The sequence below is a fragment of the Lepidochelys olivacea genome, assembly GCF_965140295.1.
Source record: "Lepidochelys olivacea isolate rLepOli2 genome assembly, chromosome: 9".
NCBI classification, from domain to species: domain Eukaryota; kingdom Metazoa; phylum Chordata; order Testudines; family Cheloniidae; genus Lepidochelys; species Lepidochelys olivacea.
This window is the reverse complement of record NC_140419.1, coordinates 12008458-12030416: the sequence shown is the minus strand read 5'-3', so window position 1 is coordinate 12030416 and position 21959 is coordinate 12008458. Positions and strand designations below refer to the sequence as shown.

At 43.5% G+C, this 21959-nt stretch overlaps 1 protein-coding gene and 1 long non-coding RNA gene across 8 annotated transcripts in view; one reads left to right on the top strand and one right to left on the bottom strand.

Moving 5' to 3' along the window:
- LOC311525999 overlaps positions 1 to 21959 on the bottom strand; it is a 135149-nt gene that overhangs the window by 79699 nt on the left and 33491 nt on the right. The gene's annotated exons all lie outside the window — the stretch shown is intronic.
- The window catches only part of LOC311525996 (calcium-activated potassium channel subunit beta-2), a 230120-nt gene that overhangs the window by 195086 nt on the left and 13075 nt on the right, over positions 1 to 21959 (top strand). For 3 of the 7 annotated variants that reach the window (XM_084638576.1, XM_084638578.1, XM_084638577.1), the window contains exons 2-3: positions 9224 to 9343; positions 19109 to 19279. In XM_084638576.1, coding sequence (XP_084494702.1) covers positions 9224 to 9343; positions 19109 to 19279 — 291 coding nt within the window. Of the gene's footprint in view, positions 1 to 8727; positions 8849 to 9223; positions 9344 to 19108; positions 19280 to 21959 lie in introns of those variants that run through there. The other 4 variants (XM_084638575.1, XM_084638574.1, XM_084638580.1 and 1 more) reach the window with 4 other exon arrangements.

The window sequence follows — 21959 nt, the reverse complement described above, 5'->3', positions numbered from 1 at the left end:
CTTTAGAGTGCTTTGTATACAGGTGAGTCTGAACCTGCCATCCTTATGTAACACTGACAGACCCTGGTCATTAACGGGTGGGATCGAACCTGGGGCCTCTGGAGCTTAGTGCTTGAGCCTCTATCGCATGAGCTAAAAGCCACCTGGCTGTTAGCTAAGGCTGTAGAGCAGACTCATTTTATCTCTCTCTTTAAACAGACTCAGTGCCACTAGGTGGGACAGAACACCAGTCCCAGAAGGTGTATGGGTTACCCTTACACAGGCAAAACTACCACTGAGTCAAGGAAGAAGGTCAGTCTTGTCTTCAAGGAACAGGACTGGGAGTCAGAAAATCTGAGTTCCATTCTCAGCTTTATTATTGACCTGCTGTGTGGCCTTAGAATCATTGATGCTAGGCTTAGAAAACTCCTTTTGGGCTATCCCTTGAATCAGGCAGGCAAGATCTTAATTAACAGTAATTCCACCACTCTGGGCGATGGTTCCACACTCTAGCAAACCTCATAGCTAAGAAACTTTTCCTGATATTCAGTCTATATTTTCCTCTGAAATGTATCCCATTATTACTCTTATTTATACCCCATCCTGAATAATCTTCTTCCCTGCTTGGTGTCTCAGAACTGAGCACAGCCACAAGTGACTGTCCCTGTCTCTTCAATTAATACACCTCAAAGCTTGTGTTTGTGGGAGGGTGGGATTTGACTCCTGGTTCCAGGTTCTTGCTTTATCTCTGGGTACCTGTGGCTAGGAACACTGCAAAAGCAGACTGCTGAGCCACTAGGAATACTGAATACCTCACACCACTGAATAGTAACTATTCTGTCTAAGTAATAAGTGGTATTGATGGCCTCTTCAACGGGAAGGGTCATGATTGCAGTGCACAGAGTGAAAGGCAGGGAGGAGTAGAAGATTAAACTGAGGCCTAGTAGGGAATCCTCAAGGCTTGAAGGACAGAGAAGACTCCCCTTGGGAGGCAAATGACTTGTTCAGTTGGGAAATATTAGGAGTGTGCATCCAAATACTTCACAGCCTAGATAATGAAGGAAATGGCCATATTCAGGCAAACCCAAACAGCTCAGTGATTATATCTTTATGCGGATGCATGGTTTTCAAAAGCCTTTTAATACCTCACCATTTATGGTGTCAAATTAACACAAGAGCTGATCTTTTTGCAAATTTCCCCCTATCCAAGACGTGAAATGCCATAAGGAGAATTGATCTCATTATTTTGGTGCCATAAATGGCCCACTGAGGCCTCAAAAGAGCCTATTGTTGTCAGAAACCTGAACACAGGCAAACCTCAGACAAACATCAGCCTCTCACGCCTTCCTAAAACATTACCTGTACTATCCTTCTCGGACTCTATACAAAGGTGAAGAATTAGAGGTAATAGGCATTAGAAGCCCATCCAGACACTTAACTCTAACCTTGATAAGTGATGTGGCGTGAATATAGTGCCCTGTGTAATATGCCAGTGAGTTATCGAATGATTTTCAGGGCTGCTCCCTAGAATTACAGTGGGAAGGGCATTGGCCTTGCAGGAACAAAATGATTCTTAGGAATACTCAAACAGTGGGATTGTTCTTTATAAACTGTTTGTGAGGGGGGAGGAAGAGTCACAGTTCTCTGAATCTTGTTTTACTCCTTGTCACCTTCCCAGTGTATTCTGTATGCTAAGGAGACCCTCATGACCTTGAGTCCGTGCAAATACACACACAAATAGCATTTTGGGGCCACATCCTCCACTATAAAAGAAAAGGAGTACCAGTGGCACCTTAGAGACTAACCAATTTATTTGAGCATAAGCTTTCAAGAGCTACAGCTCACTTCATCAGATGCATTCAGTGGAACAATGAAGTGAGCTGTAGTTCACGAAAGCTCATGCTCAAATAAATTGGTTAGTCTCTAAGGTGCCACTAGTACTCCTCTTCTTTTTGCGAATACAGACTAACACGGCTGTTACTCTGAAACATCTTTTCTTGTCTTTGGCTGTCTCATATTAAACTCTTTCTGCCTGATCATCAAAAGCACCATTAAATTTACAGCACTGTACCTGTTATTATTGGTTGTAATGATGACTTGTGTGCTGTTGGATTGATCTGGGCTGTAGTGGGCATGTATTTCCAAGTTACTGTCATGGTAAATGGCAGAAGTGTTAGATTAGAACTTAATCCTGCCCCATTAAAATCCATGGGAGTTTTGCCATTGACTTCAGCAGGAGTGGGGCTTTAGTGCATAAATGCTATCATGACCCGATTAGAATGTATATCCATTTCCCTCTAATGGATTAATTCAGAGCTGCTCGGCTATGTGTCACAGACCCTATGCTGCTGAGAAAGATTCTCCTTTCGCTGTGCTTCTGAGGCAAGAAGATCTGAGTTCCATCCCTGATGCTAGCTGGAAGTGCCAAAGGACTATTGTATGCAGCGTAGTGGCAACAATTAAGTTCTAGGCAGCTACCGATGTTTCACAGTCTATTTATAACCAAGGGTGTAAAAATATAAGCTGAAGTTATTTTCTACTTCTGAGGTGCATTTGTATGTTGGTACCTGTGCACACCATTTAAATGGAGATAGAAACTGCTGAACTCAACATAATATTTCCCTTGAAGTGTGAGTATATAAGAATTACAGCCCTGTGACATTACAACTGTGAGGATAATACCCACAGTGTGTGTGTAATTGCTGTATTGCCTCCCCCATGTTCAGCAGTGGCCAAATCTCCCATGGACAGTTTGCTGCATCCCTAGGACAACAAACATCTGAAAGACGTGAACTAAAAAGTTAATGTTCTTGATGCTAAGCACTTGATAGAAAGCAAACATTGCTCCTCTGTGCTTTGTTTCCTCTTTCTAGAGGAGCTAATAACAGCACAGAGCAATTTTGTTTCATAGTCAAATTTGCAGTAAGACATTTTATTTACATAGTTGTGGACCAAAATTGAAACCATTTATCTGAAACATCTTCTCCACAGCTAACTGAAGCACAGAGGCCCAGTTCTGCCACCTTCACTCATGTTAAGCAATACCTTATGACTAGAGCTGAGCAAATAATTAATGTTTTTCGGGTCAGTGGCCAAAAAAAAGAAATTGTTTCATTTCAAAATGAAATTGATTTTTTTTGTTTGTTTGTTTTGTTTCTCTCATCAAATGAAAAACCAGAAAAAATTGTTCAGGTTGAATGAACCATTTGCACATAATTTTGAAATGACATTTTCTAAATGTCATGTTGATTCAAAACAAAATGTTGAAACAGTTCATTTGAAAAATGATGAAACAAACCATTAACATTTCTGAAATTCCCCACCCCCACCCCTTTCTTTTTTTTTTGGCTGAAACTTATTTACCAAAATCAACCCAAATTAGTGAATAGTTTTGATGACTCTCAAATGCATTTTTTGGCGCCTCCCAAAATGCATTTTTTGTCATATTTGTTATTTGCCAAAAAACATTTCGCCCATATCTATTTATGCCACAGTAGTGCCATTGAAAGCAGCAGGACTGCTCCTGGAGAATGCTGCTACTCATCATGAGTGAGGATACCAAAGTCTACCCCTAAGAAAATGCAGCACAGGAAAGGGGGTAAATGTAACCCGTACTTGAAAACACTAGTGGGAGTTGGACTCCATTTTAATGCTGTTGATAGATTGCTTACCTCGGTACACCTGGAGCTCCCCAGACCCTGCCCTGGAACAGTGGTGATTTAAATAAAATGGAACTCTGATCCCAAAGACCAATTGGATTTTGCAAAAACTAAAACATGGCCTCCCTTTCCAATCTCCATATTAACCCCATTGAAAGAGGAACATAAGAATTGCCATACTGGATCAGACCCAAAGTCCTTCTAATCCTGTCTCTGAGAGTAGCCAGCATCAAGTACTTCAGAGAAAGGTACATGATATTGCTTCAGTAGGCAGATGTTGGATCATCTTCCTCACAGGAAAGTCTCTCCTAACTCTTAATAATCAGAGATTGTTTTAAGATGTGATTTTGAGGGTTTCTATCCATTTCAAAACTCTTTTCTTTTTAGTAGATACTATTTTATACATTTGGAGATGGCTGTCATTCATATAAACGTCCAGTCCCTCTCTGAATCTTGCTACATTCTAAGCCTCAATAACATCATACGGCAATGAGTTCCACAGTTGCGTTACATGTTGTGTGAAAAAGTATTTCCTTTTATCAGTGGGGCTGCTCCAATAGTACGGGTAAATTATTTTGCAGTTTTGGATAAGGACTGGCATTCGCAGTACAATTTGGGCAGGGGGAGGAAGCTTAGTGCAAGGGAAACGCACATGTTGTCTAACCAAACCACTGAACCAGCATATATTAACTTAGTTTCAGATTCCTCCATGTGAAATGTCTCTTTTCCCCTAAAGGCCCTCAGAAGAAGGATCCTGGAGATTTCACACCCCATTGTTCCTGTGAAAGGATTATAATGTATAGGTGACCCTTACAGCTAAAGAAAACACTGAATCAAGTCACTTACATCTGACCTTTGGAGTGGCTGCTGTGATGTCATTACTGTTACAATTTTACACAAGATTAGGCATGTAATTATCTGTTAAATAGTGAAGGGTGGCTTGCATTGCGCAGCTAATGAAGCAGGCAGCATTAATGATATCACATATGGGTAGCTCCAAGGCACCGGCATTCTGAAACATTATGAAATCATTCAAACTTTTCCAGAGAAAAAGACCTTCTCCTTCCTTCCCATACACCCTTCTGTGCATTGTAGCCACCTCTCTCCATTTTGAAGGCTGCCATCACAAAGCCTTCACTCTGACTAGGTGAGTCAGGAGATGTGTAGCTACCTGTGGTGATGCTGCTACTATTCATCCTACCTGAGAAGGCTGTATATCACCTCAACTGTATGCTCAGCTGTGTTTAGTTTAGAGCAACGTCTGTGATAACCAAGCTCCTCCAGGTCTCCCAATGACTATGGCAGTGGTTTATGCTATATCAGCGCAGCGTAGGTCCAGCTGCGTCACTCAGCTGCCCTATTACAGTTCTTTTAGTTTTAGCCATTCACACACCGTGTGTAACTTTACCTTTCAGTAAGTGACACCGACAGGAGTGATAGGACTGTGTGTGAACAGAACCTTAGAGGCCTTCCTCCTGAAGATTTCAATGAGTCCTCACAACTGCTTCATATGAACAGACTGAGTAAACTGATGCTCAGGCCAGGCCTCAATTTATAAAAATGGACACTAAATATGGTATTGGATGCCACAATTTTCTGTTTGCTAACTGAGGCCCCCAATGTTAGAGGCCATTTTAGTTAAGCTGAGTGTCACAGGGCTTGTCTACACTTAAAACGCTTCAGGAGCATAGCCACAACCTTTTAGTGCGTCAGTGTAGACACTACCTACACCAATGGGAGGAGTTCCCCTGTCATCGTAGGTAATCCACCTCCCAGAGAGGCGGTAGCTGCATTGACAGAAGAATTCTTCCGTCTGCCTAGCACTGTCTACACAGGGACTTTGGTCAGCTTAACTACACCACTGAGGGATGTGGATTTTTCGCACCCCTGAGCAACGTATTTATGTTGTCCTAATTTTCTAGTGTAGACCGTGCCTTACTCATGGCTGCACAGTGAGTCAGTAGTCGAGCCAAGAATAGGACCCAGGAGTCCTGTATCCCAAGTTCTCTACTCTTATGGCCAGGGCTGCTGGAACAATGTGTACAGTGGGGGGGCTGAGAGCCATTGAACCAAACAGTAAACCCCGTATGTGATGGAAACCACTTCAAGCCAGCGGGTGGGGCAGCACCCCCAGCACCTCCAGTTCCAGCACCTATGCTGACCGCTTGAAAACTCTCCTTAATGGGTCATCAGATTGATTAGATGCTGGTAGCTACTATTTCATCCTCCAAGCCATAGTTATTTTAGTCACAAATGCCTTTTCTTATACAGGTTTCAGAGTAACAGCCGTGTTAGTCTGTATTTGCAAAAAGAAAAGGAGGACTTGTGGCACCTTAGAGACGAACCTTTTCTTTTTTCTTATACATTGTTCCCCTAATCCTTGACTACGGTTTTTTGCTCAGGTGAAAAGGAAAGAAAAGACTGTTTAGGTGATCAGCTACCACAGTGACAGGGGATAGCTCAGTGGTTTGAGCATTGGCCTGCTAAACCCAGGGTTCTGAGTTTAATGATTGCTTCAGGGGCCATTTAGGGATCTGGGCTAAAAATTGGGGATTGGTCCTGCATTGAGCGGGGAGTTGGAGTAGATGACCTCCTGAGGTCCCTTCCAACCCTGATATTCTATGATCAGGGGTTAAAGTAAGGAGACTGGGAGAACACAGCTTCCTTCCTTCTTCCTCGTTTGTTTAAGCAGTGCTCTCCCTCCTCTTTGGCTGGTGCAAAGAGCTCTCCTTCCTGCCTAATCTGCGTCCACCGATGAGTGTGATACAAATACTCAGATTACTGATTTATTTTGTGGTAGCGCCGAGGAGCCCCAGTGATAGACCATGATCCTAGTGCGCCAGGCACTGTACAAACGCAGAACAAAAAGATGGTCCCTGCCCCAGAGTAACAGATGGATTTTATTAATTTCAGTGTGATTTTGAGGGTGCTCAGTGCTAACAATAGGGCACTGAGCACTTGCCAAAAAGCCCACTCACTGATATACATTGTAGCTTTTTATGGTGTCACCCCAAGGCCTAAATTGGCAGAATGTTTTGGTGGTGGTTTCTCTAAATGTCAAGCCTCCTTCCCACTCCTCTGCAAAGTTTGAAGTGAAAAGACCCAGGGTTTTGTTTGCCCCATTACTGAAATAGGGGTCCAGCTGTGAAATTCTGATCCAAATCCAGATTTGGATTCCAGCCCTCTCACACTCCAAGCTGAATTTCAACTCAGATCTAGCTCTGTTTTTTTCCCTCCAAATCCATCTCAGTCAGGTTGACAGCTACGCAAATTCATGAATCAGCCCTTGTATGACTTTGTAGATGGTGGCGTTACAGCATGTTTTTTTACACAGACAGCACTCTGGAATGCATGTGCATCCTCAGTGGAAACCACAAACAGCCGCGTTTATTTCTCAGTGAGCTAGGGAATGGCCACTGAGATATGAGAAGCTTCTACATTAAGGCACTTAGATTCCAGACTATTTCATTTTTATTATTGAGTCCTGCTCCACAGAGCAATAAATGCACACAGCGCTTTACAAATCATAGAATGAGATATGGCCTCTGCCCAAAGGGACTTCACAATCAAGGGCCCGATCTGGTGAGATGCTGAGCATCATTAAGTCACTTGTTTGTAAGGATGAGTGTTCAGAACCAATTGAGATATAGTTAGGTTGGGAAGGATTAACTTTTTATCAGTGAATGTCGGTAAACATTGATTTTACCATATGCACACAAAGTGACAAAAAATATTTCCGTTGATGATAAATAAAATTGGCAAAGTAAGAAAAATTCTTTTGAGAACTTATTAGGGATTGATTTAAGGATATTTATTTTGTATACTTTGACAGGTGAGGTTGACAACTTGTGCTTTAACAGTTAAAAAGCTTTAACTCCTTCAATCTCAACATCTACTGTCATTCAATAATTGTCTGACTCCCCCCTGCCACAATTTCCCACAACTGTGAAAATTTAAAGCAATAAAACATGTTAAATGCATAAAACCCATAATTTGGTGAAAATTCAAATAGATAAAAAAATACAATGCTTAAAAATAAACATCCATCAAAATTATAAAGTAAATTGGATCCTGGCAAACCTAGGTAGAGATGAATTAAAAGGGAGAAGTGAATCCAAACCAAAACCCTAGATCAAAACTCCTTTACATTTCTCCCCTCTTTAAATCATAAGCTCTGAAAATGAAATGCTACTGGTATCATGCCCTGCCATAGAAAAGAGAAAGCCCCGGGCAGCAGTTTTGCTCAGGGAGTGTTTAGGGCAATCACTGTAAATTAGAAGGCAGTAGGAAGGAGCTATGGCAGGCGGAGGATAGAGAGCCTGCTTGGCAGACATGAAGTGGGAGGTTGTGCCAGGTGGGCAGTGGGTTGGGGTATGAAAGAAAACATAAATCTTAAGAATGGGAGAATTTGCTGAAGGGAGTGTAGATTAAGGGGACAGTAGGAGGAAATTAATTGGAGTCCATTTAAAAAACAAAATCCTGGTTCTGCTTCTAAGACAACCATGACTCTGTCAGCTAAGCAGGTTTGGAACAATAAATCCTTTTATAGTCTATAGTGATATCAGATAGACTTCCAAAAGAATAAATAGCTCCAGGTGCTGCAACTCCATCTTTACTGAGGCAAGGTACCCAACTGGGAATTTTGACTGATTTAGGGTTGCAGGACTCAGCCCATAATGAACTGTAACAGATACATAACCTGTTAATTAATATACATCATGTTGATGTGCTGGGGAAAAGGTATAATGCTGGCAGGGACTCACCAGAAAGATCAGCCCATGGATGATCTTAGCCTGATCTTATTAATCATGTTTATTATATTAGTGCCTAAGAGCCAGCTAAGAATCCTGGTAATCAAAGAGTTAATCCATTATATGAGCAATAGAAAAAGGAAAACAAACTGTCCTCAACATTTATTCTGCATGCATCAATGGAGCACCTAGTCAAGTTGCTATGATTCTCTCAAGCAGCGCCAATCAGAATGCCAGCTGGGAGAGGGACTGTAACTGCAGTTAGATTTAACTAGGAGTTTGGTGACAGATCAGTGCATTCTGAATACATCATGGGCTCACATAATTATTTAAAATCTATGGCTGCTTAGAACAAATGTATCAAGAGGTCTCAGGCCAAGGAGGAAAGCATACAAAAGTGATGGGAACAGCAAAAGATTCCAGCCTATTGTTTAGCCAGCGCTTGGAGTTCACCCCAAGGTGAAGTTTTCATTTTCCAGAGTGTGTGCAAGGTTGATCCAACAGCAAAGCAAGCGTTTGTCCGGGCAGTAAAGCACAGGCAAGGAAACGACATCTTATCTCTGATGTGAGCCAGTGCTAGCAAAACAAATGAGCGAGAGAAAAAAGTAGAAGATAACTTTGTGTCAAGCAAAGCTCCTGGAAGGGTACAGAGAGGGCATGTCTGTTATTTTACATATCGCCTCGAATAATCAGAAGGCCCACCTGCTTGGCCCAGAGCCCACTGAGCACTGCCAAGTGGATAGGAATCCAGGCCCGGGAACTTAGCACGATGGACACAACATGGTTTGGTGTGTTTCAAATGAATACTGACAGCGACTATCCCTCTCCTTCTAGGTCCTTCCGTCATCCCTCCAAGACCTCCACAGTAAGGAAAGGCACCACTGGGCAATCCTCTAAGATGTTTATTTGGACCAGTGGCCGGACCTCCACATCTTACAGACATGACGAGAAAAGGTAAACTGCAATGGCACTCACTGTGTTTTGTGGTTTTTAAACCAGGGTCTCTCTGAAGCATCAGCCCCTGGCTTTCCCCAGGTGGTTGTGAAGGGGGAGGAGGGAGGGAGGGACGGATGCAAGAGGCCATTGCCTCCCAGTATTCCCCTGCCAGAGACTTCTAGGATAGAACTGCTTGATAAATGGAAGGGGTTTCTGGTGCAGCACCCCAAAAAGGGTCTGATCAGACATGCTGGATGTGTGTCCAAGGTCCTTCTGGTTTCTCCCCGCCCCCCGGTCACTAGCACTTGGAGTTCCGTTCTGAGGTTGGCACACCCTGAACCTTTTTACAGATGTGCTAGTCACCACACATGAGCACAACCCCACCACCAAGGCTAGCAACGACATTCTGTTTTCCGCAGCCATCATGCCTCCGGCTACCATTGCTCAAGCAACACTCTCCCCAACACTTTTGCTGTCCAACCCAGAATGCCACTCTAAATAAATTCCATGCATCTCACTGATACGATGCACATGCTGAAATTAGAGAGTTGTCATAGATGTGTGTGTGTGTGTAAATAGAGAGGACATGCAGTACAGTATTAGATTTTTATTTTGTTTTGTAATTTTGACGGATAACAGCATTAATTTTTAAGCATTTTTCAATTTTTTTCCAATTTAAATGTTCACGGTTGTGTAAAATTATGGGTTTCAAGCATTTTTTCAGTTTTTATCAATTTAAATTTTCACAGAACTTATGGGGGGTGGTCAGACAGTAATTATGTAATGGCAATAGCTGAGATTCAAAAAGTTAAAGCTTTATAACCATTAATACACACATTGTCCACATCACATGTCAAAATATACGAAGTAAATATCCTGAAATCAAACTGTAATAAGTTCTCAAGCACAATTTTTCTTACTTGCCTATCTGTAAATTTAGATAGAAATATTTTTGTCAGTTTGTGCGTGTGCAGCAAAATCAATGTTTGCCGACATTTACCGATACAAATCTAATCCTTCCAAGCCTATAGGTATTGCACAATCACTTAGGGCATGAGAGTGAGCTAATTATTATGAAAAGGCCAGCTCATCTGAGTGATGCTGGTGCAGGGGATTGGTTGACGGAGACAAAGGAACAGTGCAAGTTACTAGAGTTCCTTCAGCAGCTGGGAATTACATACAAGAGAATGAAAGGGAAGGAGGGGAGAGGTTTAAAGTCCATAGACAAAGGCATTGCTCAGTTGGGAATGAAAGAAGTTAAATATCACTGATGAGAGAACAATTGTTCGCTAGTGCCCTGCCCCACCCCTCCAAAACCTCTCCTGTTTGTAGTGAGATTTGCCAGGCGACCTTTCTTGCCACCACTCAGTTGCATTTCCCTTTTTTCTCTCTCCTCCATCCCCCTTGCACTGGCTATGAAATGTAATCACAAAAAGTCAGCCCTTGCTGAAGCAAAAACAGAGATAAATGCATCCACAACCCTAGTGGGTTCTACTGGGATATTACTGCAGCTGGCTGGCCTCTGCTTTGGAAAATGTCCTTGTGGGGTTAGGTGCTCAACCTGCAGCAAACCTCCTGAGCTCGTCTGAAAATCTGCCCAGTTATTTTGGTGCTTAAATGGGAACTGAGCTCTTCTGAAAATCTGGCCCCACGTGGAGCCTGTGCTCTTCTGAAAATCTGATCCTATATAGCTGTATTTTTGTAAAATATTTAGGGGGAGATTTTCAAAGGCAAAGAGGCCAGTTTTGCACCCGATTCTCATTGACTACCAGTGGGATTATGGCATTTTCAAAGGCACTGCCCTCTGTGCCTTTGAAAATGTCCCCCTTAAATGCTTATTGGTCTGAAAAAATACATTCTTCTGTATTTATACCCAGAACTGGAAAGGGCTGTCCAAGGTTAGCCTTGTTATGGACATTTACAGGAGATCTGATTTAATGAGCCCCACACAACTCCCACGGGCTCCCACTGATGTTGTCAGTGCTCAGCACTTTTGACAATCAGACCCTTCGTACCATTCTGCAAAGAGACACAAACAGTCAGTTCTTTCCAGCACTGGGTAGTTATTCAGCAGTCAATACCACCTGCATCCAGTGTCGGATATACGCTGTAACCCAGCAGCACAGACAATTCAGGAGTCTAAGGGAGTGAGACACTGTCTACAGTATGCCTTGATTACATTCATTATATTCTGTTTCGTAAGGAAACAGCAGCAATATGGGCCCAGTGCTACTTCTATTCAGTTCAATGGGAAGGGTGACCAGACATCCCATTTTTAAAGGGACAGTCCCATATTTAAGCCCATCTACAGGTGTCCTGACTTTTTTTAAAAAAAAAGATAGGCAAATTTTCCCATATTTTCTGTCTCTCCCCCCATCAGTACTGGTGGGTCCTGCTGCCGGCCGGATCCCTGCTCGCCAGCTGCCTGCCCACCAGCGGTGAGTGGGGGGGCGGTCCAGTGGCCGATAATGGGGGTAGGTTTGCAAGGCTGGTGGCGGGGCAAAGCTCGAACGCGTGGAGCCGGCCGCTCCCCCGCTGGTCCATCAGCACAGCCCCCGCTGCGTGCCGGCTCTCATCCAGCAGGACCCTGCCCCCCCAGTCCCGTTTCCGGCTGGCACTGGCTGCATGCAGTGAGCTGCGGTGGCTGGTGAGTGCAGGCCGGCACGAGGTGTCAGCCGGTTACGTGTCACCTCGGCTACCCAACCATCGGCCCTTTACGTGCTCCCCCTCTCGCTATCCTGTCTCTGCTTTGCCCCTTCACACACACCTTAGCCCTGCTGCTCCTCCATATTCCTGCTCACACACACACACACACACACCCCGCGGGGCACATCCAGTGCTGTGGAGAGAACCAGCCTGTGACTGGAGTGCTCAGCTCACCAACAGCTTGGCCGGCAGGTTCCTTCATAGAATCATAGAAGATTAGGGTTGGAAGAGACCTCAGGAGGTCATCTAGTCCAACCCCCTGCTCAAAGCAGGACCAACCGCAACTAAATCATCCCAGCCAGGACTTTGTCAAGCCAGGTCTTAAAAACCTCTAAGGATGGGCTGGTGCCCCAGGAAAGCCCAAGATCTTCTGGCCCAGGGAACTGGCCAGGAGGAGCTGAGCCTTGAATGTGCTAAAGCCCCGCCCAGCACTGGCACAGGGAAGCCTCTCTGCTCCTCAGCTAAGCTCTGGAGTGGCGGGAGGGGAAGCAATTTCCAGCCTGGTCATGCCCCGAACCTGCAGGCTCCACAGCAGGTCCCCGAGCAGGGGCTTAGCACCCTTTTCACCCCCACTCCCCGCATGCCCTGGATCCTGCCCCCAGGGAGCATGGGGCTGCTCCATCCTCTAGGCACCCTCCCCTGCTGAGCCACCTCTCTGGCTGGGTTCACTGAAGCCTCTGCAGTCAGGTTCCCTGGGCCCTGGTGCACAATGCATCCTTAGGGCTTAACCTCTTCTTGCTCACAGGAGGCAGCTGGGTTATGTTGGTGACCAGCAGCAGCCTGGAGGTGTTAGCTGTCTTGCGACACTATGCGAGCAGAAAGGGACAAGCTGCTTTCAGCTGGGGGGATGGCAGAGAGGAGAGAGATGAGCTCTTCAAAGACATAGGCCAGGTCATCCCTTTCCCCCAACCCCACTCCCCTGCGGCTGGAAGCAGCTCCTGTCCCTTCCCTCCCGCACAGTGCCAAAAGGCTGCTGCTGGCCACATTCTGGTGTGAACCCTGGCAGAAATCGGAGGGGGACATGTGTGACACACACACACACACCCCCGCCACATGTTGCCTTGGGAAGACATGGCGCCAGGTACCAAGAGAGGTGGGTCTGTCCCAGGGGCTCTGCCAGGCATGGAGGGCGGAGAGCGTCGGCCAGGGAGGGTCGGGTCAGTCGGTCACCCCCCCGTATGGGAGAGGTGTACGGGAGTGTGTGTTTGTGTCACCTCTCCCCATGTGAACCCTAAAGCCTTAAAGATAAGAAGGTAAATAAAAAGAACCCAATTACGCAGTATTTCTTTTTCACAGGGGCTCAGTCAACTTGATGTTAATTTAAATGTTTGTACTGCATAGTTCTGATTGATTGCCGTTGAACTCGCTTGAATACAAGTAATTTTACCAAGTGCCCTGTATTCAGCGTAGGGAAATATGGTCGCTCTATCAATGGGAGTTTTGCCATTGGCTTCAGTGGGAGCCGTTGATGGCCTTCTGTGATCAGCAGCTGCCATTACACATACAACAGTTACTACCTCTCGTTGCACTGGCAAGACAGTAGTTACCATTGCTGCTTTTGACACAATGGATCTGGGTTAATTTCCCAGTCATCTCCGTACACCCATATCTAAGGTGCTCTTAGTGCCATGCAAGTAATAAATGATATTCTGTGAGGGTGAATGGGATGGAATAGAAAACCGAAATCAGAGCATCTCAACTACGGTCTCAGAAATACAAAAGGAGAGGAGTTAATGGAGTGCTAACAGGAGGAACTCTATGCTTTGCAGTGATTTTAGTACATACAAGGTCACCATCTCAAATAAGGAGTGAATTGTAGAGAAACAACCCCCAAAAATGATCCCTTCATAGGAATTTGTTTTTCAGGCATCATACAGGGAAATTATGGGATGGAGCAATAAGATGCTCCCATAACAAAACCCCACAACCACAGACTTTTGAGGGGGCGTATCTTCAAAAATAAGCACCTAATGCTCCAATCCTGCAACCATTTTTATGCACCTGAGCAACTTTACACATGAGTAGGCTACTCTCCTGTAAAGTTACTCACAGGCATAAGTATCTGAAGGATTAAGGCCAGAAACTGCATATAATGCATGCTCATTTTAGAGATTGTTTTTTTCAAATGTCACCCTTTAAGTTTTGGGAGCCCTAAAGAAGGCTGTTTAAGCACTCGCTCATTTCTCAATTGTCTTCTATTATTTTTAGCCCAAGTTCCTTTGCTTGGCAAACCTGAGGAATGTCTTTTTGGAGGGTTTTATGTGACCTTGTTTGGCCTGATCTAATGCAATGGGAGTCATTCTATAGACTTCAGTGGGCTTTGGATCAGGCCCCCAGTTGAGTTTGCTTGTGTTACTACAGTTTTCATTACAACAAACATGATGCAACCACATACAGATGTGCTGTTTTTTTTTAAATAAATGAAAGGGACAGAGGCTGCTGAGCACAAAAGGTCACTGAGCGTTTAGCACCGGGAACCTTGCAGGTGAGAGGGAGGTTTGGATTTGACCTCTATATTCAAGGATTTCAGGTACTAAAGACGCCTGGCATGAGGTAATTTGAATGATATCCACATAACAACTGTGATATCAGAGAACTGAATCGGGATTCAAAGTTATTTAGAATAATACAAGCACATGTGTATTCCCATCTGACATCCGCATGACCATGCTGTCAGATTAGGAAGTGTCTAAATTAACTAACCCATTAAACCCATTAAGGATGAGACTTCTTGGTCTGATTCGTGGTTGTTTTCAAAATCCAAAGTATGTCCTTCTAGCTCGGCTGGTAGATTATTGTAGATTTTCTATGGGAGACGTGAATTAGGGAGGCAATCCTGAGAGTCCTATTCCTCACATCTTCAGTGCGCCCAGACCCTGCCAATTTGGGACCTATTTGGGACCATCCACAGCTCCTAGGACTGTGTTGGGTGTTGTAGACGATCAACACCTCTCAGGATGGGATCTCGAGTTCTCAGCTGCCAAAGAGAATGTAGGAATTAGCACATACATGGCTATACTGAGTAAGGGCAAGATTTTGCATATAAAATGTAAGATGGGTGGAGAGGAGTAATGCTGGCTGTTTAGAGGGTCTCTGAGCCATTCATCCCTCTAGCACACCCTGCTTCTCCTTTTAAAAAGATATAATTATGAACCCCTCTCTAATGTATGTGACAAATTCAGCATATGCACAGGAGCACTGATTCGACCACACCCTCAAGTCAGAAGACCAGACCCCTGAGACTTTAGTGTATAGAAGGATGCATTTGGCAAGGCCCCCTCCTATCACTGTGGCTGGTGCTAAGAGGATGTAGTGTCCTTTGTGATAGAGAATGAACAGTTCTTGACTGTAATGAACATAAACAGGATTCATTATTCAAGCCACTAGATTCGAACAGACCCTAAAGTTCTCCTTGTCTCTCTAGTTCCCAGACTGCCAAGACATAGCCTGTGCGGCCTAGTTTCATTGCATAGGGTCTCCCTAAGCTCTTGCCTGGACTCAGATATCATATAAGGTGCTGACTACACTGCAGAGATACTGGGAATTGAGAGGAAGAGATTCCCTCTGCTCTACTCCCATCCTACACAACACAGCCCTGTGTAATTTTTCTCTCGTAGTAGTCACGTCAGAATGTGCAGTCATCCGAGCTGCATCAGATGAGAGCCATTTGATAGGAGAACCTGGGGATTTATCAGGTGGAAATGGCAACTGAGAAACAGTAGGAGGAGCAAAGACCTTTTGTCCACCTGGGCTCACTTACATTAAGTTCCTTTGTACACAGGGAGAGAGAGGACCTGGGAGAACCCATGTTCTCATGCTTAGGACTTTAAAGAAAACAATTAGACATGTGGAGAGTTATCATATGAGCTCAGTTATTAGAGTGAATCATCAAGATGTAATGGCCGGGATGCATTGATCTGTGACTCCATTTATACACACTGCAGTAGTGAGCTCATTGTGTCCAAGCAGCAACAGGAACAGAAATCAGCTGCCTAAGCATAGCTCTCTATCGGCCCAGTGAGAGCAGCTCCTCCACTGTGCTAATGGTTCACATCTGACAAATCCCACCCAACAGAGAGGCACATATTACACATATGCCCAAACCACTCCATCACACAGCCACATACTACAGAGTGGATTTTAGTAGGATCGTCCATTGTGTTGACCTGAAGGACAGTTGTCCCCGTAAAATAACTTTGCTACTCCAGCTGAAATGAGGGAGTGGTGCTTCTGCTGGTGGCAGGACATGCGGCTTATGGGTTAGTTTGTGATTTGGACTACACACCCACACAAGCGAGTCAGATGTGGGTAAGATCTCCCATTATGCCACTGTGCAGGCTACCCAGGCATCGAGTGAGGGTTCATAGCTGTAAACAGGTGCTACATACCATCTGACTGCTTTCACTGCAAAAGATGGGCCAGGAATGTAGGGAGTGCACAGATCCGTGGCTCCACCCCCTCTTACTTTTTCTGGTTGGTGCAGGGAGAGCATCAGAAAATGCTGCCGGTTTCGACCAGCAGCAAGTTCCCCCACTAACCCGCTGGAGCAAGGGGGAAGCAGGGGAGCATACTTAGTGCTGTATCTCCTGGAACTGCTGCATGAGTTGGTGCATCTGACACACCACCACGTTCTCAGATCCGTGCCTCAAGTCACCGTCTAGCCATATATTTGCTCAGTGTTCAACTGTTACCCACACTCACTTATAGCAGCAATTCAGGGGATGAAGACATCACATAAAATGCATCAAATTCCATCTTTTTTTAGGGCTTTTCATCAACAATGGCAACAGAAAAATAGTTGTCAATGCTTCTGGCATGACCTCATCAGCAGATGCTTATTCTCCGTGGCCCCGGGGTCTTGAAAACATAACTGGCAGATTTTCCCCACACACTGCTCAGTTTTCCAGTCACCTTGTAGGTAGATTGTTTCTACAACATACCTTATAGTCCAACTTTTTACCTTTCATTGCACACTTCTTGGCTACAAGCCACATGGGAAACATTTGTAACTATTTTCAATTAGCTGTTTGTTTTGAAATCGTCCATTTAAATCACTTTTATGTTCTGGTGACATTAGAGACTGATTGCACTGTGCCTGGTTTACATCTACAGACTGACATAAGTCAAGCTGTGTGATTGGCTAATGTTCTGGAACTGTATGACTATTGGTACCTTACTGCCTGCTTTCATTTGGAAGCAATGCATATCTTAATAGCAGCTATCAAAGTTAAATACATTTTGATAAATAATAGAAGGAGTGTAACATTTGACTATTATTTTAGATCAGTGCTTTTTAAGGCAACAGCATCCAATAAAATCACAAAAGATTCCCCACAACACCACAGAAAATCTCAATAGGCTGAATTACTGTTTAGTTTCCAATGAAGGAAATAGTAGCAAGTCTTTAAGGAGCCAGGTTTTATAGAGAAACCCTGGAAATATAAGGAAGTAAATTAGAAGTGAACTCATAAGCTTGGGAAAGAAAATTGTTATCTGGAGAAGGTAATGACTAGAAAAGCTCAAAGAAAAAACAGTTGGCATATCAGTAGTAATAGAAGAAACGTAGAGAGGAGGGGTGAAATCCTAGCCCATTGAAGTCCATGGCAAAACACCCATTGACTTCAGTGGAACCAGGATTTTACCCATTGTATTTTAGGTATGTTGAAATGTTTGAGCGTTTCTAACAAGAGCTGGGCAAAACTTTTGCTACAAAACACCAAGCCTCATGTGCCTTTTCTAGTTTTGGTTCTCACTATAAACTCAAACTCCGTTTAAATTCATCAGAAGTATTGCAAAGGTTTGGGGACCTGTGGTAAAATTATCTTCTTGTTTCTAGTGGACACGGAGGTCCCATTTATGATTTTCCATCAAAACCATTCTTTTTAAAATGACTGCAGTATTATCCCTGTATGCAGTAGCAACGCTGTTGGAAATTGCATTGTTTGATCTATTAATGTAGATTACATGCGACTGGTTTTTTCTAATAAGAACAAGTGAAATGTGATAGTTTCAGTGTAGATGAGTTGCAGGTTTGTTAGAACCCAAAATAATGCTCATTCTGATGCTGCTCACCTGCCATTTTGCAGACGGTAGAAGATGAACTACTTCCGGGTGGTACTACTATGGCCATTTTATGGTGGTGCCCAGGCTCAAAGGTATGCGGCTTACATGCATCGGGTGCTGCCTGGAAGATTCAAAAGAATCTTAACAGAAAACACAGAAGCTTATGATCAGCTTCAGGTTTGTCAGTACATTTTAAACCCAAAAAGTTTGAGTGTGTTTGAAATGTACTCAAGTACATCCCTCCCCTGTCACTCTGTCCCCATGACCTTTGAATCATCAAAGGCCTGGAGATGAAAGGACATAGGAAGTGAAAAGGACTTTCTCAGCTGGAGGGGAGAATAGTTTATTGTATTTTTCTTAATTGCAGGGGAAAAGTAGCTTTGGTGGATAATTTTCAGATAGGGTATTAATTGTAATGCGTAAGAGGTATTCCCATGAGTTACATTTCAAAAATAGAAAATAAGGGCCTGATCCAAAGACCATGGAAGTCAATGGAAAGACTTCCATTGTCGTCCATGGGCTTTGAATCAGACTCCTTTACTAACCCACAGGCAAATGAGAAAGAATGTGTTATGAGGTCCCCTCAGACATTTCTGGGTGAATATTGTCTTCTGGCCTGGCTACTATAATGAACTTAGCCCTGAAGAAAATACCCAGCAAAATGCCTAATAATGTTCAGGGGAATGGGGCAAGAGCTGGAGTTAATGGGTCAAAATTCAACTGTGGAGTAATTCTATTGGAGTCGATGATACATCAGAGATGGATTTACTGAGCTGGCCCAAGTGTCCAAATGTTTATATTTGCAATATAAGGATTTTACCTTTTCAGGAATGACTGTAAAATATTTTGGAAGTGAATTAATTCCCTGCCAGGTCAGAATGAATCCACTGAAAAAGACATCTGAGGAACCCTTCTCACCCATGAGATGGAAGTGGTGGTGGAACCACCCACCCTTTAGAGGGTTCACTGGTTAAATATGAACTTCACATAAGAATGTATTATTTTCAACCTCAGAAATATTTACCAAAAAATCAGGGATCACGATCTACTGGACAAAAGGAAAACAGTCACAGCTCTGAAAGCAGGAGAAGATCGGGCCATACTCCTAGGACTGACTATGATGGTGTGCTCCATTATGATGTACTTCCTCCTGGGAATTACGCTGCTGCGGTCATACATGCAGAGGTATATTTATTATGGTTACACTGTTCCTGGAATTTCTGGTTCGGCTGATTTCATTTCCCTCCCTGCTTTGACCTTTTAATGATTTCTCTTCTCCTCATGCTGCCCTTTGATCAGGATGGCCTGATTCTCCTCTAACTTACACCGTTATAAATCAGGAGTAACTCCACTGCAGACAAGTGAGTTGTATTGGTGTAAGCAAGAGCAGAATCAGTGCTACGGTATCTGACAAAACCCTGATCACCTGTTTTAGATTTGTCACTGTTTAATTAGAGTGGGAGGAAAATGAACAGTTTTGGATTCTGAAAACACCTTCTCCATCACAATATAGATTTTGTGTAATATCTTTAACAGCTGGTCTGTGGCCTCCTGGAGTCCATAAACTATGGAGTGGCTATCGCTGTAAAATAGAGCCCCTGTCTATTCAGGGATATGATACTGTAAGTATCAGCAGGGAGCAGCAGTAATATTCAGTGGCCTAGAGAAACAATACCCTTTCAAATGAAAAATGGAAATTTAATTTGGAAAACGGATCATGCTATTTTATAGCATTTAGTTCCCATGTAAGCTAATTCCTTCATTTTAACAAGTAAAATCCTGTTGAAATATAGTAATTTGCTAGAAGTGAGACATCATCTTTCATCGTTATTATACTGCATGTAATTTTTCTGATGTCCTTCCACAGCTTCCCTTCTTAGCTAAGGACCAGAAGGTTTGCCCTCTGATTTACTGGCTGTGCTTCAGAGTAACTTTCAAGTATGAGCCCTACTTAGACTCCATTCTAGACTTGTGATGGAGCTGTCAGCAGTGCTTTTCTATTCTGATCCATGAAGACATGGGAACAAAGAATGTGCCGTTCTGGATTGGACCATCAGTCCATCAAGCCCAATATCCTACCACTGCCAGTGGCCAATACCTGATTCTGCAGAGGAAGCGGGGGAAACATCCATTGTGTAATGCTGTACCTGCAGGAAACTATCCCTTCCTGACCTCTGCAATGCTCAGGATGAGCAGTGATGCATGAGGATTAGTTGCCCTGCATCTTATTCCCAGGCATAAAATTATTCATCCCTTTTTAAATCCAGACAGATCTTAAACTTTAGAGACAGAGATCAAGCCTGTTTAAACATCCAAGAGTGTTTACATTTCAAAATCACTCTCTCTCCCAGACCTCCTTAGCAATATCATTGTCAATTATGGAGGCTGTTAATGTCAACATTGCTTTTTTGGAAAGATCAGTTATGTTAGGAGCTATAGGACATATTGTCCAAGTATATCAAAGCACTTTGAAGATATTAATTAACTAAGCCTCAAAACTCAGCTGTGAGATAGGTGTAATTATAACCCTTTTATACATGAATAAAATAAGGTACAGAGAAATAAAAGTGAAGGAGCCAGGAATAGATCCCAGGAGTCTCTGTCATTTCTCCTGCAATAGCCATTAGGCCACACACCTTAAAGAGAACAATTCCCACACACACACACACACACACCAAAATACATCTTGCCCTCATGGGCAAAAATCCTACACTTTTTCATAATCATTAACAGAATTATCATGCCATAATTGAACTTTAATTATCAACCATTTTTAATACATGGAACCTACAACTATAATTGTTACCAGAGCAAAATACTTAGTAAGAGAATTATCCAGGAGATCATTTAAATCACTTAACATATAATCTTGTCACATCTTTAGTTAATTCAGATTAACTTTCCTGAGTGTCCCTGTGTAGACAAACCCTGATTCATACTTGGTCCACAGCTTGCAGAGTTTGGGAATACTTTGCTATATCAGGGAGAAGGGTTGACATGTTCTCAAATGAGCTATGTCCCAACCCTTCTGTGGCAGAAAGATAGGACAGCCTTTGCAATGTAAGCATGAAAGGTGCCAGAACATGTTTGGGCTCCCAGCAAGGTTCAGAGGAAGATCAATGGGAGAGGGGGACCCCCACTGGACACTAATGGAATTTCCTGAATAGCTGTCAGTTGTGATACTCCAATGACCTTTGTCCCTAAGAAAAGCCTAGTCATAGATTGTATTTTCTTATTTCCATCTCAGTAGAAATAAGGTTCATGATGCAGTACCTATCAGGGAGGTTCAAATGGTACATTTGCTCCCTGTTAAGCTCTTATGTACCCAAGATAGACCAGAAATTCTCCAGCATGATTTCTCAAAGTGATTTATCTTCTTCAAAACCTAGTGAGACCTGTACCAGAAGAAAAAGTATTCTGACAAGTAGCATTCCATATGGTGGTGGAGGGCCATATGGTACAATGTGTCTATGAAACCGTGAAGGTATTTTCTAAGTACTTCACCTTTAAGAGTGAATTGGTCCTCCTACTCTGCCTTGAGGAGTGCACTCTCAGAGTTAATTCAAGATGGCTGCCATTAATAAGTGAGCTGTGCAGACCATGGTCTCTCCCAGGCATGTTTTACATTTGTTCTTAGCTTTCTTTGTTCCCTTTAATCTCAAATAAATGTTCTACAAACTAAAAGTTCCTGTCTGCTTTTTGTCTATGGAAGAACATAACACGTGCCCATGCCCAGTCAGTGTGGTGCTCTGTCTCCCTCTAGTAGTGGCTAGGCCAATTAGAGATTGATTAATCTGCTAGAGCCTTGGTTAAGAGACCAGGTTAAATCCCTACTGCCAACAACCCACCCAAGTGTGTTGCCATT